This window comes from Furipterus horrens, unplaced genomic scaffold (genome assembly GCF_987537825.1).
Source record: "Furipterus horrens unplaced genomic scaffold, mFurHor1.1.pri manual_scaffold_17, whole genome shotgun sequence".
Lineage (NCBI taxonomy): Eukaryota > Metazoa > Chordata > Mammalia > Chiroptera > Furipteridae > Furipterus > Furipterus horrens.
In genome coordinates, this window is record NW_028327187.1 from 22,093,700 (window position 1) to 22,113,340 (window position 19,641).

The 19,641-nt window shown below is 39.2% G+C and overlaps 1 protein-coding gene across 6 annotated transcripts in view; it reads right to left on the reverse strand.

Annotated features, from left to right (window-relative positions):
• FHL1 (four and a half LIM domains 1) overlaps nucleotides 1-19,641 on the reverse strand; it is a 60,354-nt gene that overhangs the window by 8,775 nt on the left and 31,938 nt on the right. Inside the window, exons 1-2 of one of the 6 annotated variants that reach the window (XM_090264582.1) lie at nucleotides 2,849-2,951; nucleotides 1,729-1,858 (exon numbers count right to left, since the gene is read on the reverse strand). The exons of 2 other annotated variants lie outside the window; for them this stretch is intronic. In XM_090264582.1, coding sequence (XP_090120708.1) covers nucleotides 1,729-1,753 — 25 coding nt within the window. In that variant the 5' untranslated portion in view covers nucleotides 1,754-1,858; nucleotides 2,849-2,951. Of the gene's footprint in view, nucleotides 1-1,728; nucleotides 1,859-2,848; nucleotides 2,965-19,641 lie in introns of those variants that run through there. 3 more of the 6 variants (XM_090264577.1, XM_090264584.1, XM_090264578.1) reach the window with 3 other exon arrangements.

A 19,641-nucleotide genomic window follows, 5' to 3' on the forward strand; every position in this document is an offset into this window, starting at 1 on the left:
AACAAGTTTCCTCTTCCAGAAAACTCCTGAACTACATCCAACATGCTACACGGTGCCTACATAAACCTCAGTATCTCAATAAAAAAGTTTTGGTTTTTGGTTTAATCATGTACAGATCAGAGTAATATAAGATTGCAACTTCTTTTTTTTTTTTACTATAAGTCTCTCATCAGAGAAGATTCCATTTGAATTTAACAATCTTGCTTGTGTTCTTATGTGTATTTTCTCACATATTTCATGCTCATCTTCATTTTCCCCTTCATGCCTAAGTGGCTCAAAATAAGAATATTTAAGGAAAAAGTGAATGTTAAAACTAGGTTGCATTTTTCTAACTATGTGTTTTCCCTGAGTGGTACAATATAAAGTGTAAACAATGAACAGCAACCAAAATGGGGGGAAAATCAGGTTATTTCCGGTCTGTTAATTGCTAAGTGCAACATACCAGTATGTTAGTCACTCCGTGTATAAATATTGGCTTCTAAGGAGAAAGGATATATTGCTTTCCTGAGAACATTCAATAAATGGAATGAAGCCTTAGCCGATGAATAGGACACTTGTGTAATAGACATGCTCACACACCTGGAGGTGTCGTCAGACATTTGGGAATAAATACTTAAGTAGCTGAAATGAGACGAAGTTCATGAGTCACGGCTGAAAAGTAGTCTTTCATAGAATTTCATAGAAAATCAGAAAGTGTTTTTTCCCCCTTAAAAACAGAACATTTGCAGAATGATTCAATGTTATTAGCACTTTCACTTGTACACTGCATTTAGGAAAAAAACATATAAATCTCTTTTGCATCACTGACAGACAGGTAACACAATTTAGATGACATCTGGTGTCAGGAGGGTTGGACAGAGATTATTAAACAAAAAACTGTGTGCTACTGGACTTCCACCAGGACTAGATTCTATTCTAGTGCCATTTTGTCCACAGTTGGAGGTTCTCTTCATGTTGTACACATTATGTGCAGCACATTCTGCCTTCCCTAAAGGAAAAAAGTGCTTCCAACCCACCAGCAATAGAACATGTGTTTTCAGTTTCTCTAGCTGTGGTGTAGTAGTAGGCAGTCAGTCGTCTGGTGGTTATTAAAAGTACAAAATGTTCGACTTCACCCTCAACCAAATCTTCTGACTACCATTTTTCAGTTATTTTAAGAAGGCCATCCAGTTTGATTTCTCCCTCTCACTCAACCTTTGCATTTTGCATCCCTGCCCTGACAATAAAGTGCTGGGGCGGGGGGGGGGTGACCCGCCGGGCAGTTGCTCTACAATATGGGAAATGATCTTAATTCCCTCCCACCCACATGCCCACCCCAGTCCTCAACTCAAAAGGCCAAAGGGTAAAGGACTTCAAACTACATAATTTCTCAGATTGTAAGTGTTCAATAACAAAAGTATAAATTCTTGTCCTTGGAATGTCATCTCACTATATGGATGGTCCCTAAAAATGGATTCTGATCCCATGCCATCCACACAAAACCCATTTCAGGGCAATGCGGATTTTCCTTTCCTGTCATGATGAACCCAATGCAATACAAAATAATAATTCCTGATTTAAAAACTCATCTAAAAGGTGTCTATTAATTTGTCTAATTTAGTCACAGTTATAGCCTCCAGATTTATATAAGCAAGAATTAAGTCAGGATTGGGCGCAATTTAAAATCCAAGTTTGGGTGTGTTATAATTATGGCACTTAATTAGTAAATAAAATGGGGAGTTACTCTACCAGTTAACATGCATTCAAGGTCCATTGGAACAACTGGTACAGCTGAATAGTTTGCCTTCACCCAGAGAATGTGTATGTTGGCCGATTACCACAATCTCAGGCATGTGCTGCCATGTTTGTAAAATGGATCCTGGGGAGTGGGGGAAAAACAAACAGCTCTTCAACTTTTGAACAAGGAAGACATTGCATATTAATCCATTAAAGCAGGGAATTCCATTGCAGCACATTTGTTTTAAAACATCAAAGGAGACATTTCCAAAAGTATTCCCATTGTTTAAATATCAACAGTTTTTTAAAATCACACGTTTTCAAATATAATTTTTCTAAAAGACTACCACTGATAATTACTTTGTCCCTTAAGCTGAAAACTGGGAGAGAGGACAAACTGCCTGGCTTCTTAGAGAAGGAACCATTACTTAGGCAACAAAGCAACATTCCTGGCTTCAGAGGAGAGACAGGCAGCAGTTTGACTAGAGAGAACCAGGCAGTCTGGGGAGACTTTCCTTTAGTCCTTTGACCCGTATTCTCCCATGTCTTGTCCATTGACAAAGGGTTTTCTTTAACATCAGGTTACAAAACAAAAGGAAGACTCTTGTGATAATGACAGTCTAGAGGTTCTGGAATTTTGCCCCCTTTTCAATTAATAGAACCTAAATGTTATATCAAAAGGATCATAGCTGTTCATTCAGAAAGATTAAAAATCTTGTTCAGAAAAAGGGAAGATACGTTATGGTAAATCATTACGGACTTTCCTAGTTATAAGTATTTCTCTTTCCAGCTAAAGAAAAATCCCTGTTTCCTCACATAATTTCTTAGTTTCATAAGATGTCCTGAAAAATGTACAATATAATAAAATGCTTATATATATATATATATATATATATATATATATATATATATATATATTTAAATAACACAAACTGCTTATTTTACTTGAATAAGAATAATCTTTTGTCTTTGAAACAGCATTAGAAGGCAAGGACAGAACAGAGATGAACTGTCTTATGTACTATTTAGATAATACTAAATTCATTTTTTTAAGTATCTTTTAGACAAATGATGGTTTCACTGTCCTAACAAACTTCTTCTCAATAGAAGATAAAGAATATGAAACATTTACCTGAGTGTTTATGGGAAGCCATGGCTCAGACACCAAGTTCAGGAGCAGCACCTAGACCAGTCCTCCCTGGACCCCAGCTGATAAGGCTGTGGCTCATTTGTGAACATACATTTAAGGGGAAGCAGCTAACACAAAAATAACCGAGAGCAGATGGCCCACCCCTCCCCAGAGATCACAACCTTAATCCCACTAGAAAATTCTTAACCATTTTAGGTGATCCAAGGGAGAAGAATAGGACCCAGTAAAAATACCAAACACTACATATAAATACCTGTGGGGCTACTCAGCATCCAAATTAGCTCCAGAGCCAGAGAGGCCACATAGAAAGTCATCCTTGTACTAGAATAAAATTTGGACTCAGCTCTGGCATAGCTTAACACTGAGCCACCCTTGTTAACCCACTGTATAAGCCGAAAGAGTTTGTGTTTGGGCCTACGAAGAATTCATTTTTGTGCCGTTAACGATAAGAGTAACTATAAGAGATAGACTTCTGTTACCAGTGTAATTAAAATAAATTATACACTATGAATATAGAGATCAAGGGCATGACCTATGTCCTCCTTGGTATGTACCAGATTCACACAATTACTGAAAAGAACAATCCTAGTCACATAGCTCTGTAGTGCCAGACAAAGCAGGGCAGGGCAGAGACATACACACCTATACCCATTATATACCAGGGAGAGACTCTGTCCCACAAACAAAATCTCATGCTTTTCACTGTAGGGACAATAAGAGTAAAAATATGGATGGAAATGAAGACAGCAACCTACCATACTGGAACAGCTCAACAGGCCGACTGAGAGCTGGAGGCTGGTCATCAGGAACAATCTCTAGGAAGAGCCAAGGTCCTCAGGATAGCCTGGAAGTCCCTCTATGAGCCCCTGCCTTGTTCCTTCTCTGGCCTCATCCCTGCCTGCGTTGCCCTCACTCCCCTTCAACTCCAGCCTCCCTGGCCTCTGAGCTGTTGCCCTGCACCCTCCAGACAGGCCCCGCCTCAGGGTCCCAACACAGATTCCCTCAGCACCAAGCCTCTCACTATTGCTCCTCTATTTCCTCAGGGCTTTATTCCAAGTCACTTTTTCAGTGACGTCTTCTCTGACACCGTATTTAAAATCACAACCATGCTCCCTGACCTTGTGTCTCCTACCTTCTCCCCAATTTGTTCCCTGCAATAATTATTCGTTGAAAAAATGAATTAAAAGCAAAAAGTGTTAATCAACTCTCATATGAAACCAACACAGAGTCCCACCTGGAATCCTAAAAGTGGCTTTGGCCACTGAAGTTCAAGGAAGGCAGCCGACCTTCACTCTGCAACAGGCCCTGAGCTTAGTACCTTACAGACACTGTCTCATCTAGTGCACATCACTGATTTTGACCCTATTCATCCATCTCCCCTACTAGGGTGAGGCCTGGGAATACCCTTTAGTTGTCTTCCTAGTCCCAGCATATAGCAGGGAAGTAACACATGCTTCACGGACAAATGAATGAATAAGTCTCACAATTTATGCTCTTCAAATGTTCAGTGAAAAGTTCATCTAAAAGACAGCTGAAATTATCAGTAACTCCTAGTTAGCTGCAAAATGGCAGAACAATAAAAGCCAGGATATGTTAAAGGCAAATTACATGATAATGTAAAAAAGAAAAAGAAAAAGCCTGGAAAAGAAGGGAAGTGACACTGTGCTCTACCCACGACTCTCCAGCCTCTTTCTTATCTGGCCTGATTACATTATGGTAGGGAGCTTGGCCGTCTGAACAATACCACACCCCTAAAGTAAACCTCAACTTTTCACCCCGAGGAAATGCTGTATTTTATTAGATGATTAATCTTTACAGACCCCAAATTTCAGGTTTCAGTGAGGTGTATTTTTACATAGAGCCAAGGTATTTTTATGCCCCTCCTTGTAGTGCTGTGAACAATAATAAACTTAGAGTGCAATAGTTTTCCTCCAAGTCAATTCTAGTTTCAAGGCATGCATCAAGAGGTGTATTATTCTTTTAGCAAGCATGATGGTTCCATTAGCCATCTGATCATTTCGAAAAGCAACAAGAGAATATGGACAGAGTGACAGCCTTATGAAGTTAGCAAATAAACATAAATCTATTTTGCATGAAAACACAAGAGAAAATACAAAAACTAGAGCGTTACTTCCTGACTATTAATTAGTCAACTACAACAAGTTCAGTATGAGCTGGGAGCTTGGCCCTACAACAGAATTTATTCCATCTACATTTACTTCAAGCAGGTTAACTCTGCCTTCCTTAAAACTTCATGAAGCCTGACCACTGCCTGCTCTTACATTTGTTCCCATGCCCATGTCCTCAAATAACAAAACCACAACTTTCACAAAACCAAAACACAAAAGGCCCTTTGTGAGGTGAAACACAGTTTCTCAGTAAGAATAGCTGGTAATTTTGCCCTGTCTTGGATCAGTGGTTCAGAAACCTTGACTGTGATTTAGCACACTCCCAAACAATTACCGGTTTCATTAGTGTCTGAGCCAACTTCATTACACATTAACAGTATGATGTTAATAATATCCCTAATAATCACTGTAGTGTTTACAAAGTGTCTTTATATACTGTTGGTGGAGCTGACTGATGTTTGATTAACAAATCTCTTCAGTGTTTGAAGGCCACATTTCAAACCTTTTAGTCTTTCACAGTCCAGTGTACATCAGGATGATTTTTCAGTGAGTGTTTCAAAAGTCCTAAGCTCCTTCTAGCACATGATCCATTTACTTCAGAGGCTATGTACACATTCTTGTCTTCCAACAATTCAGTAGTTACATTTTAACCTACCCTTGGGCTCCACCTATAGATAATACTACCCCATCCATTTATGTATTTTATAAAATTTAACAGTTTTGGAACAGATGTCCTACTACGTGGTGCAGGGTATTTTGCTGCTCAGAGAGAGTAAGATATAGTTCTTCCTTCCAAATGTACCAAGATCATATACAAGTGACTGTCAGGCAAGGCAGAGCATGGTATTATAAGAAATACATAGTGGTATCGAGATTTACCACAGGCAATGATCGTATCAGGTTTGGGGGATCAGACAAGACTTGATGAATGTGATAATATTTGACCTGGTCCCTGAAGAACGGGTAAGACTTTAGAAGAAGTTGAAGAGAGGGAATTCCAAGAAAAGGTACAGTGTGGACAAAGGCTATGAGAAGAACACAGGACCTGCACCAGAAGCAGGATGCAGCCCAGTGAGGGCAGCAGCATAGGATATGGAAGTGGTGGCACACCCAGCTACAAAGGAAGGGAAAGCCAGAGCACGAAGGGCATTTTCGCAATTGGTGCAAGGGAAGGATGAGATCAGGGTTATGCAAGCAGTGATAAGAAAGGTGGATCCTGGGGAAGAAAGTCTGCAAGCAAGGAGAGTCTGGAATGGTTTTTCAGTTGTCCAGATAAGACATAAGGGGAGGGGGCTGAATGAATGAGAACAATGGCAACAGGCACGGAAAGAAGGGGTGTAAGGGCCATCGTGGGGCAGGACTGAAAAGAATGGACAGGTTTGATATGTTGGAGGGGAAGCAACTGGCGGACGGTCCCTCTGATGTGGTTATTCTGGGTGATCAGGGAAATAATGGGGAATTTAGGAGGCAGCACTGGTAGGGGGAAGAGTGGTATTTCATGTGGGACTTTATAATGAGGTTCATCTGAGATGTGAATAACTAAACCCCTTTAACGGAATCCAAGTTGTCAAGTTAAGGGAGAAACAGGGCTGCTGGTAAGGTTTACAGTGGAATCACGTTTGTGGGGATTCTCGCACTGCAATCTAATCCCAGGCTCTCTACCTCAGAAACAGCACTGGGAGGATCAAACTTCCAGAGTTCAAAGTGGTGCAACCTAAGAGTCAAACACAGCAAATTCAGTGACCTAGTTGGCCCACACCTCAAGAGTTCCTCGTTCACAGCTTGGCTTGTGGTCACCCTTCTCCCTTTACTATATTTTTCATTTACGGAGGAAATTTCCAAACGAGTTAAAATTTGTTCCGACGATTACTGGCCATTAGCCATGGCTAGAGGCAAGAGGCTGATGACAATCTGGAAGGGACTCTTTGTGGTTTTATCAGTGGTTTGAGCTTCATTTTTTTTTTTTTTACATTATCCTTTTCCTCCTGCATACTATTAATAAGTTAATACACTGCAAGTTTTTTCTCAATATAACTTTGTCAGACTACTTAGTCCCTTCGCCAACAATTTTACTGAGTGACTCCAACCACAAGATTAGGCATCCAGTCATGCACTATGATATGATGCGATTTGATGCTGCACTCTCCCAAGTATTTCTTGCCCTATGTGCTCTTGCCATCTCATGTTCCTGTCAATCTTTAGGATGGAAAGAGCACGTTTTCTTACTGACAAGTCAAATTTTGCAAAGTAACTGCTTAAATGTCACAATTCAGAGCACACCCATCAAAGAGTAAAATATGGGGGCCTCACAGGAATCACCTGAGAGATTTCATCATGCAAGATCCAAATAAAAGCAACGCTAGAGTTCTTGACCCCTAAAGGGTCTCCTGAGTTTCAAAGCAAAGGAATAGGCAGCTATGAAAGGGGAAGACCTGTTACAAATGAGGTTACATACATGAAACAGAGAACCCTGCAAATTGCAAAGGACCTTGAAAATGCTACTTTATTCCACTGAAGACCTGTTCATTTCGCAATTAACCAGGGATTAGATGGTTTCCTTGTAGTATTCAGACAGAGACTGAGAATTTAAACCCCTACCATGGTCTTTGCCACTTGGTTTTTGGAAATGTCATCCCATGATTTGTAACAGTTTCAAATATCTCCTATCCTCAAAGTCCACCCCTTCCTAAATTGCTATGAGACTCTCACCAAGACATATGAACTATTCCAACCACATCCTACAGATACTTTTAGGGGGCCTCTAACCAGAAATCACCATCAGAACAACACTGAACAAATGGCTTTCAAAGCAAGCCACTATGATTTCAGATTTAAAAAAATAAAGCAGATTTAAAAAGAAGATACAGGAAAAACAACAGACTCAGAGAAAGAACACCAATAGTTTTCGGAGGAAATATATAATATATATACAGAATCTCAGATCAAGGGAAAATGAAGGTATTGCAAAACTGAGAAGCTGGTAGAGATAAATCTGTCATATTGTAGGTGTTAAAATTCTCTTCTAGTCTATTTTCTACCATCCACTTGTGATATATCTGTTTTATTTCCATGTTGCCATGTGCTGTGAGTCAAAACACCCTTTCAGTCATGTTAAGTCCTGGCATTCACCAAGCCCACCTGTTGTGGACATTTAAAGCCTCTGATAGATACTTGAGGGCTAAACATGCATGACAGTAGTCTATGATTTACCCAGTTCATTAATATCCATTAACAGGAAAAAACAGCAAATCAAATAAGCTTCCATCTTTTTATTCTTAAAGCTTCTAACGAAGATTGAGTGCTTTGACCAGAGGTGTTATCACAATACCTTGTGAGCCCTGCACTTTACAGTGTGAGATCTCAACTAGTAACATACAATCTATTTTCAATTACCAAATGGTGCAATTAATATGTTACCTTATTACATATTGGTATTTTCAACTCCCAAACAGGGGAAAGCCCTGGAATTCTGAGTAAAGGTTGGTAAAGGTGCACAGAAGCAGGAATGGGAGCACAGGAAAAGAAAGAGGTCAAGCAGTGATCTGGGTGTGACTCAGAAGTCTAGATTTAGTTAGACAATAGGGTTGACTAATAGCAGGAGCAATCAGATTGCTAGAGGTTTGAGACTGTAACAGAACCCCTGGGCTGCTCCGATTGAAACAACCCACGGGCTGTTTAGTTAGGGGTTCGATTGCCCGCCGCCAGAATCATAACTCTGAATACCAGTTTGATGAAAAGAGAAAGAATTGTTTATTTACACAAAGTCCTGCCTCCCCCTCCCAGACCTGGCCAGTCTTAGGAAAGTCAGAAACACCGTTTCCCTACTTCCTAGGCACAGTTCAGCTTTACCAGTAGCTGCCAATCACTCAGTTCTGATTGGGGAGGTCCTTTCTGTGCTGTGGTGCCCTCCAGCTCTCAATGCACAACCACCTGGATTCTCAGCCTCCTTGCAAACTGCCTTCTTCCTGCAAACCGCATGGATCTCCTCTCCTTCTCCAAGCAGCCTGGCAAGAGCCTCTTCTTAAAGCCGCCTGGAGACCCCTGCTCCAAGCCAGATGGAGGGAGCCCACAAGAGCCAGAGAGTGAGGGCGTGAGGGCCAGAGAAAGCCTGAGAGAGAGAGCCTCCTAGAGCCAGAGCCAGCCCAAAATGTCTGCAGCTGCTTCTCTTCCTCCCTGCCTCCTCTCTCCCCCTGCGTCCTCTCATGCAGTCGGTGTTGCAAACAGTTCTGACCATTCACAGAACCCTAGGTAAGCTCTCTCTGCTTCTTCCGTACCAGCTCACAGTCCAAGATCCCTCCCATCTTCCTGAGTCTCGGAAGTAAAGCGGATCTTTGCAACAATGTATCCAGCCACTAGCTCCAGGCATGCAAGGGCATCCTGAAAGCTGCTTCCTGCTCCCTATCTCCCAGCCACAAACTCTGGGGTTTGTTTATGGACTACCTGTTTATGTAACAAGACTACCCGAGGTGAAAGCCTCACTTGGTCTCCATATGTCAACTTTTCCCCAAAGGCCATTTATTATCTGTCTGCCTGAGAAGTGTCTCAATCTGGATTTGAAGCAGATACTCACAGGCAGATCCAGGAGGGTGGTGGTCCATAGTGATTCAGCTGAGAGAGCAAATACGAATAACTTTCTGTGGAAAGAGCTATTCTATTTGCAAGGACAGGCACTATTATGTGAGAACTCAGTGGTAGACCAGAGTAAAGGCCAGTGCGATAATGTGTGTGGCCTGCTGTGAGGTCACTGACCAGAAGGGTAGCTTGTCTCCTCTCTGTCTGTACATAGTCAGGACAGAGTATAATAGGTCTATGGGTGTTTCCACCTTCATGATTACATAATGACAGAGTTGGAAATGATCTCAGATACTATCTAGTCCAACCACCACATTTCACAGATGGGGCAACGAAGACCCAGAGATGAGAGACAACTTGCTTCACTGTGTTAACCTCAGCTCCTGGTGTAGAACGCGAGTGTCCAGGCTTCCAAGGAGCTATTACTTATACCATATCAAAGCTGCTTCCAGCAAGGGCTCTTTACTCCTGACAGTGCAAAATCTAGAAATGTGCTTTTATAGCCCAATGGGGGTTCATGTGCCTTGACTTATGATAATCATCAGCAGAGGATAGGTGTCTTCAGGTGTCACAGACCTCAAGACTAAGGGACAGCTGTATGATTTGTAGAGCGACACTTTGCACATTTTTTCATGCTATGGCAAAAGTTGAGTTAAAGAGACCGTAAAGTGTAGCTGAGATGACTGTGAAGTACCAGCTGACAGAGAGCCAAGAGAGATAAGGACCAGGTTGATGGAGGAGCAAAGGTTTTGCCTGAAACAGCTGACACTCAAGCAGCATGACTGACTGTTTGCAAAGTTCTTAGAGTCAAGCAATATATTCACCATGGCAGGCAGCAAGTACATAAACAGGACGGCAGGAACACAAAGTCCAGCGAATGAAACATGAAAAGGGGTCTGCAGCTACAGGCAGAAGCTACCAAAGGTCACACTTGAAAAAGAGTACAGCACATTTGCCGCAAATTCCAACTCTTCTTGCTCATTTTCAAGCAGCATGATACCCAAAGAGAATAAATATGTGAGTATGTACCTAGTATAAATAAGAGCAGATTGTCTAAGGTATGCAAAACTGAACAGTGATGGTGATTATTGCATCCAATGGAATTCAGATAAAATGGTTTAGACCAGATCAAAGCTATTTTTGAAGATTTCTATGAAATAAATTAAAGCTTTAATTTTATACAAAATTATTTGAACAGCCAAGATTGTTTAAAAGACAAATAATATGGAATTAGCCCTGAGTTTAATATGGCCATATCTATTTTTTAATAAAGTTTCAAGTGAATGCACTGTAGTGGCTAAGGTCAAGGACTCTGGAGCCAGAATGTCTAGAATCGAATCCTGCCTCCAACCACTTACTGGTTGTGTGCAAGCAAGTATTACTTAACTTCTCTGTGATTCAATTTGCTCACCTGAACAATGAGGATAACAATAATACCCCTATTATTTGGGTTGTCGGGAGAAATAAGGTAATAAATATCTGCAACATTTAGAACAGTAGCTAGCACACAGTAAGCACAAACCATTACTGTTTATTTAACTACACTCTAAACATATGGATGTCCCAAGTAGCATATTTCTGCAGAAGAGGAATTTATCTCCAAGGGGATATGTGAAGAAGAGCTAAGACCTCAGGAGCTTGGCCAAGAGTCCAGCTGTCAGGCTTATGGGCCTGAGAATGCTTAGGGCACCAGACAGCAATTCTAAAAGTCCTAGTAACCCAGAGGAATCACCATATGGTAGCAGGACAGCCTAGAAGAGAGATAAGGAGGCTTCAGGGACAGGTGATAAAAACCATAGGGAGAACAAAACCCCGCTCTCTTGATCCTCTAGTGTAAATAAAGACCTGCTAGATCTGGGTCACCTACACAGTCCTGGGGTGAAGAAGGCTTTTCCCTACAATCCTCCTACCGAGTAAGACCCAGTGAGCCCAATGAATGATTAGACTTTCCAGCACAACGAACAAGGGTTTGCTGTGATGTGACTAATTAATGAGGCAGGCCACCCATGGTTCACATCTCTGATCTCAAGTTGGCCTGTGAAGATCAACAACAAAAAGAGGCTACCTATACATCAGAACAGTAGCTCCAGCCAGAAGGTAGGTTAGTTTTGTATTATGTGAATTAATTCTCAATGAATGCCAAGGACATGGATCTGAAAGAGCCCGTCTTATTAGGCCACTTACAGGAAAAATTCAGCAGCCCAGGTGAGGTAAGATTGCTTGTGGGGAGACTTAGCTTCAGTGGACACAGTAATGACTAACGTCTCTAGGGTAGCAAACTAAAATATGCATCATGTACCCTACTCCTGACCAAAGATACATTGTAGTCATGGCCACCCCAGGACGAATTCAAGTTAAAGCACCTGGAGTTGAAAAGACTGACAGAAGGCTGGTATCTGACCAACCTGTAGACAGGCCATATACTATAATAATGGCAACTGTCCTGCTGGACAGCAATCCACAATGACACAGAACCTATGAAGAGTTAGTGACTAGAGGAAGAGAAGCTGTGTTGTCTTATCCATTGATCTTACCCAAGGGCCTTAAGGCTAATACCCTCTCAGGAAGGGGCTCTTTAAATCCTGTGACTCAGCTCAACTCAGGACAACACAGAGACGGGAACAGGGGGTAGTTCACCAGCTCAGGAAGGCAGGATAGGGGCAGGGGCAGCTCTGGGATCAGCTGTGGGGAGAGAAAGAACAGACTGGTCCAAGAGATTCTCTGAGGTTCCTTTGAAATTCCCACAGCCTCCTCTCCTAGTGGCGGGGTTTGGGGAAGGTCTGCAGCCACAACATCTCAATCCATATAATTCAAACTCCTCTATTTGCTTATTTTGCCTAAAATTCTATCCATCAGGGCTTCATTTGGGTTAACAATAAAATGAAAAGATCACTATTATTAGTAAAAGGAGTTAAAAGATATGAAGTCCTTTGGAGTTATCAGTGATACTCTGCAAACTATTTTACAATGAAAATATTTCTTAGGGAGAAATTTTAAAAAGCTGTTCATTGTTTTATATGTTCATGGTGATTTTTAGTTTCCATGTTCATAACTTCACTGAGTTGTTTTAATTTCATTTATTGAGATGTAACTTACACACCATAAAATTCACCCTTTATAAAGTATACATGTCAGTAGTTCTCAGTATATTCATCAAGCTGTACAATTACCATCCCTATCTAACTCCAGAACACTTTCATCACCAAAAAAGAAACCCTGGACCTCTCAGTAATCACTCCCTATCCCCCTCCCTCCAGTTTCTGGCAACCACTAATCTATTTCCTATGTCGATGGATTTGCCTATTCTGGACATTTCATATAAATGGCGTCATACAAGCTGTGACCTTTTGTGGCTGGTTTCTTTAATTTAGCAAAATCCTTTCAAGGTTTGTGCATGTTGTAGGTGTGCCAACACTTCTTTTTTATAGGCAAATAATATTTTATTGTATGGATATACCACATTCTATTTATTCATTCATCAGTTAATGGACATGGGTTGTTTCTACTTTTTAGACATCATGAATAATGCTGCTGTCAACATTCTTTTTTGTGTGTGGATTTACTTCTTAAATGTTTGTTTTGAAAAGGTACAAGAGTATATAGTGAAAAGTCTTTCTCTTTGGCTTGTGCGCAGACACCCATTCTCCACCTCCATCAGTAACCAATGATACTAGTGTCTTCTTATGTTTTCAGAGATACTGGGCATATGAAAAACAGGTAGCTATATACATTTTTCCTTTTAAAAAACATAATGGTGATATACAATACATACTCTTCTACACCCTGCCTTTTCTACTTAATATATTTTAGAGAATTTTCCATGTTAGTACACACTTTCTACTTTGTAACATGTACACAGTATTCAACTGTATTGATACACCACAATTTATTTAATGAGTCCCTTGTGTATAGATATTTAAAAGTTGCTTACAGTCTGTTAATACAAACAACGCTGTAAGAAATACATGAAGTTTAAAATGATGGAATGGACTAACTAAAAAAAGTTCTACGTTAATTTAATCAGACTGCCTTCCTCTCACACCCAACAGGGGTCAGCTGCACTAAAAGAACAGAGTTATGAAATTCACAAGGGAAAAGGATGAAAGGATCTCAAGTGGATCAGGTAGCACCCACCAAAGCTTACTGAAATAGATTATTTTTGTTCATGCGAAGAAGATGCCATCTAGAAATCCTATGCCAACTATGCTAAGGTTACCCTCAGTTAATAAGCCACCCAGACAGGAAGTGGCATTTGATTCCAAGTCTAGTGCTCTTTGCACCAAACCACAATACATTGCCAATGAATTACAAAACAATAAACTCAGTAAAACATCCTGACAAAGTACATACATGCTCATACAGCGTGGGACCATGACAAATTAGCGACAATGAAGGATTTGCCTCTCAAACTTAGTGTTCATCAAATCTTTAGGCTGAAAAGCTATAAAGTACATATGGTCCTTGACTTTCAAATGTTTGTGCTTTTCTTTTTATCTATTTTTTTAAAAATGAAAGGTGGCTTCTCAGCTGGGGATTGTAATGGAGCAACCTGAGCTGGGCACAAGTCCTTTTGGACTATTAGACTGGCAACATATCAATGATGCGCATCACCAACCAAGTGCACAGCTCTGACTCACAGGTCTGACCTTAACTGCCTGCTGGGAGTACAAAACACCATACTCAGTCAGTATAGAAATGTGTCAGGGACTTTTCAACTCTATCTCTATCAGAGTTTTTAATTAACCCCATAAGTGTTCCTTCTTTAAAGCAGAAGAGTAGCTTCTTGTCCATAGTCTCAAAATCATTCTTTTCTGAATAAATGGGCACTTGCTTTTTAAAGGTCACATAACTAACTGAAGCCAGGTGACTCGTGTTCTATGTCTCACTGACTTACCAGCTGAGATTGTGCCTCCCTGTTTCTCTGAACAAACAAGAAAAAGAAATGTCACTGGCAACCCCACTCCAATCTCACAGCTAACATGTAAAAAATTAACTTTGGATTTCAGGAAAAGGGGTTGGTGTTTGTAAATCAGCTTAGTATATGCAAATCATTTTAAAAGTATGCCTGCCAGCTATTTTCGTTAGATGTTAAAACTGGGATCCTCAATCACGGTGTTGTGGCAGTTCAGTGTGCTGAACTAGGAGTATTACAAAACTCACAAAATTGAATTAATTTTCATTCACTTCAAATGGTCTACTCATTTAATGTCACAAACCCATGCTAAAGCTTATATAAATGATCATATTGGATAAGGAACTGTACTGTGAAGAGACTAATTCAGGAGCTCTGAAACAGGATATTTGATTTTAAAACATTTTGAGCAAGTGTAAAACCAATTACTAGTCAGTTTTGTAAAAATAAATTCAGACAACAGTATAAAAGTTAAATGAATTTTAAGCTTTCATTTAGTGAAAAGAACAGTGAATGTTTTGTTGACTACTCTTTTGTAACTCAAGAAAAGAGCAACAGACATAGAATAAAAAATCCCAGATGGAATCTCTCACTTTGGGGAGCTGCTCACTAGCCAAGTTACGTTTGTCTTCCTCACTGATCAAATGGGGACATTAATACTGCCCTGCTTTCCCTACATAATTGATTTAGGAAGCAAATTAAATCATGTGTTCAAGTACTGTATGAAAAGTAGTATCCAAGTAATATATTTGTAAAAGAATATACACATACATACATACATACATATACATATACAGTTGACCCTTGAACAACATGGGGGTTAGAGGCACTGACCCCCCTCCCCACATAGTTAAAAATCCACCTACAACTTTTGACTCCCCCAATACATTACTACTAACTAATAACCTATTCTTGACTGGAAGCCTTACTCACAACAAAACCATTCATTAACACATTTTGTAAGCTATATGTATTATATACTATATTGTTACAATAAAGGTAGCTAGAGAAAAGAAAATGTCATGTAAAAATCATAAGGTGAGGGGATTAAGAAGTACCAATAGGTAGTTACAGAAGAGCCATGGGGACGTAAAGTACAGCATAGGAAATGGGGTAGCTGAAAAACTTATACTCACGACCCATGGACATGAATAATGTTGGGGGGATTGCCTGAGAGAGTGTGGGGTGCTAGGTGGAGGAGGAAAAGGGGGGGAAATTGGGGCAATGAAATAGCATAATTAATAAAATATAAGGCAAACACATTTACAGTATTTACTGGAAAAAAATCTGCCTATTAATGGACCCGTGCAGTGCAAACCCGTGTGGTTTGAGGGTCAGTTATATATAAATCAAGCTTTCTACCTTAGTAGGTAACTGTCTTCTAATTTTTCAAGTGCATTTAATTTGACATGATTCACACAATTCTCACAATAAACACACACATTTATCACACACCATACAAATCTAGTAGCAGATCAATGTGAAAATAATGACAATCTCCATGATAGGGATATATTCTCTCTCTCCCCTCTGTGTCTCTCTCTCTCCTCTCTCTCTTTCAATTTATCCCAAACTTTGCAGGCATGGAACTGACAAAATAGTCACATGGATATTTTAGTTTTACTTAGGGTATAGCTGTTTAATCCTCTTGATATTTAGTTAATATTTAATTCTTTGCAAAGCCACAAGTAGCTGGGAACAAATGTAAAATAAGTAAGCTCCACATAATCTTAGTTCTCTGCTTTGATCTAAAAATCAAAAGCATACTCCTCTACATGTTTGTAGTTGGTAATTTTAGTTGTTTTAAGTAACTGACATGGTTCTTTACAAAGAGAATAACTCGGAAAGCTCTCAACAAAAGAAAAAAATAAGCTAAGGATAGTTAGAAGACTTTTATTCCAGAAAAATTAAGTAAAACAAGGAGCACTTTTTATTTCTGTTGTTGAAAGAACTGGAGATTTAGTAACAACTTGAAGAAGTGATTTAATCCCTTTGTAACACAGCCAAGACAGAGTTTATTTTCCTACTGTTATGATGGTAACTTAGAACACACAGGACAACAATATCAAATATCAATTCCCTCCAGAGTTGTAACTTTCTAAATGTAGTAATTACTAATTTGTCAAGATTATCATTCAATATACAAATAATTTCTACATAAGAATTTGAACCTCCATGCCACTTTCTACATCAAGTCTTCAAAGGCTATCAAAATAAAAACCAGGTACTGTTTTCATTAAATAAGACTACAGGTGTTATAGGTGGATAAAGTGAGACATTTAAAGATGAAGTGTCTTGCCTTAAGAGAGGGGGCAAGGTTAAGCTAAGAATAGAAGCTCATGTACTATCACCTGTCCTAATCATAAATCTAGGGCACTTTCCACTTTTCTGCTAGCAATAAGTACATAGTCTAATCAGTTTCTCTGTGTTTTAAACATGTTCTGCAGTAAAATGAATTTTCTAAACTGATTTGTCAAAATATCTAATTTAGGATGGTCCTTTGTATATGAACTATAGAATATAAAGTATTCATACACAAAGCAACTTTTTTTCAAATAATATTAAATCTGATATATGTTAATATACAAATGTTTTTTAAATAATTCCAAAAGCTTGAGGCCTAAGAGCAACCATACATAGTCTTAAACTTCTCTATTATACTATATGCAGTAAATCAATTTTATTATCAGTGCTTATAAAGCCATCACAGAACAAGTCAGTCACTTTCTGAGAGCAAAGAGCAAGTCAGTGGAAGGGGAATCAAACCTTTACAACCTAATCGTCTCTTCCAAGAACAAAGTAAATATTATTCCACAGTGCCAAGGAGCTTTTATGGCTTTTAAATGCTAGTGTTTGTCTGAAGGAGTTGGTAAATTTTTTACAACTTCCTATACATATTTTTTAAATTCATGATCTACACATTTAAAATATATCTAATCAATAAGTCCCCCACCCATATTCTGCACCCAACCCCTGCTCCCAAAGATTTATTATTCTAATTTCTATTGTTATACATTAAATTTTCTTGAAAGGTCCAGAGATTGGAAACACAGCAAAGATCTGTTTCTACCCAAGCAACAGCAGCTAGAAACTGAAGTGGAAATTACAGGATTAACCCCTATAAGGGAGTGGGAAAAACAGCCTGGAAATGCTTTTAAGGGATCTCCTGCCAGCTACCTCAAGAGTGCAAGTGAAGACTTCCAGAAGGAAATATACCCAGCCAACCCCCACTCCTGCCCAGACCCAGGGAGAGTGTTTGGACATGACTCTGGGGATTGAGAATAAAGGGAACAACAACGCAGCTTTGCAAGAACTCAGGGAGTGCTTTCTGCTTAAATTAGGGGCAAAAGGCATACACTAGTATCTTTCATCTCCATCCCAGTCTTAGTGTTCCAAGAGTAACGAGAATGTTTTTGAATAATTTGCACTTAACACCTTGACACCAGGGTTTGGGATCAGATCCAGCATAGACCAATTTAGTCCTCAATTAACTTACTCCTCTGCTTTCCAAATCCAATACATTTTGCCACAATGACCAATACTTGATGTTCATAACACTTTTAAAGATGATCTTGTCTCTCTATAAGAACTGGAAGTTGTATGGCTCCAGTCTCAATAATGAAAAAATTATTTACAAGTATACCCCCTCTCGTTATTAGGGGTCAGCAATGTCTAAGTCATACTAAAGTTCAGATTTTAAAATAAGCCAGTATTCTTCTCCAATTGTATGCCAAAATTCCAGAAAAGCTGTTACTTTTAAAATAAGACGTTAAAAATTTTCCCCAGTAAAATGGGCATTTATTTTACAATTTTCACAGGACTCTATGACAATTTATGCAATCTGTATAACGCCTGAAAAGCCAGACTCCAGGTGTATAAAATACATGAATTAAAATCTACATTTACTTTGCAGTGCATCTGAAAATAATAGAGATCGATGGATAGACAAATGGATGGATGTTATAAAACAAGTGTAGTAATTTTTTTTAATGATAGGTATGTATGTGTTCACTGCAAAATCATTTCAACTTTGAAAATCTTCACAATAAAATGCCAGGGGAAAAATAACTATAGATAAGCAAACATTTTAAGAACTAACTGCAACTACACACAAGCAGGTACTGGCCTCCAGAAGGCATTTGAGACTACAGGCACAGAATGTGGTACGATCTGAATGAAGGGACCAAAGGGAGTACCACAGTCTCCAAGTGAAAGTAATCTGCCAAAGCTCTTGTAAGGCTTTTCAGGCATAATCAAAGAAGCCATAAAAATCGTATAATGAACTACAATATTACCCACATACATTTTCAGACTTATGTTGAGCAATTTGAGCTACGGGCCAAGAGAAAGACCTTTTTTGAAAGTTCCCTAATGCATTCACACACCCCACTGAGGGATGACACTGGAGCCAGCCTCCAGCCTCTTAACTACCTTTCCCCTTTTATGGTCATTTCAAGTTGAAAGCATATACTCATCTGTTTCCAAATTTCTAAAGGTACTAGAAAAAAATCTAAATATAACAGATGGATAAGTGCTCATGGTAACTGGAAACCAAAATGTAACTTCAGCTTTCGCAGGCCAGTTCCTTAACACTGTGGGCTTTAGTGTAATGGTCTTGCTGAAGACCTTTTGTCTTTATTCCCACAACAGAAATATTACCCTGGCTTTGATGGATGACAGATAAGTGTTATTCAAAATTGTATTTTAAGCTGACAATCATAACCTTTACTTATTTCAAAGTCAATCAGTAAGCGTTCTCCAGATATGCTAACATTTACTACAAAACACTGCTGAATTATGTGTTTTTTTATTAGTTCTTTAAAATAGTTCAATACACTTTTAAAAGTCTAATTCAAATGGCAGTAAAACCTCTAAAAACATTTCTATGAATTCCAGGGTTCCATGGACTATAATGCAAAAACCACTAAGTTAGAAGGACTCTATTTGTACTGTTAGTGTTTATTAAATCTATGACCCTTAGATAATAAAAACAGCCATTAAAATCTCTCAATACTTATATATATAATTTGTATCCTGTGGATAACTTCCGGATTCTAAATCGCTTTCCCCCTCCCTTATAGTAGCTCACTTTAGTGTTCTGTCTCACTATCCTCAACTCCAAATCTCCATTTTTACACATATAAACAAGACCCTCTATGGCT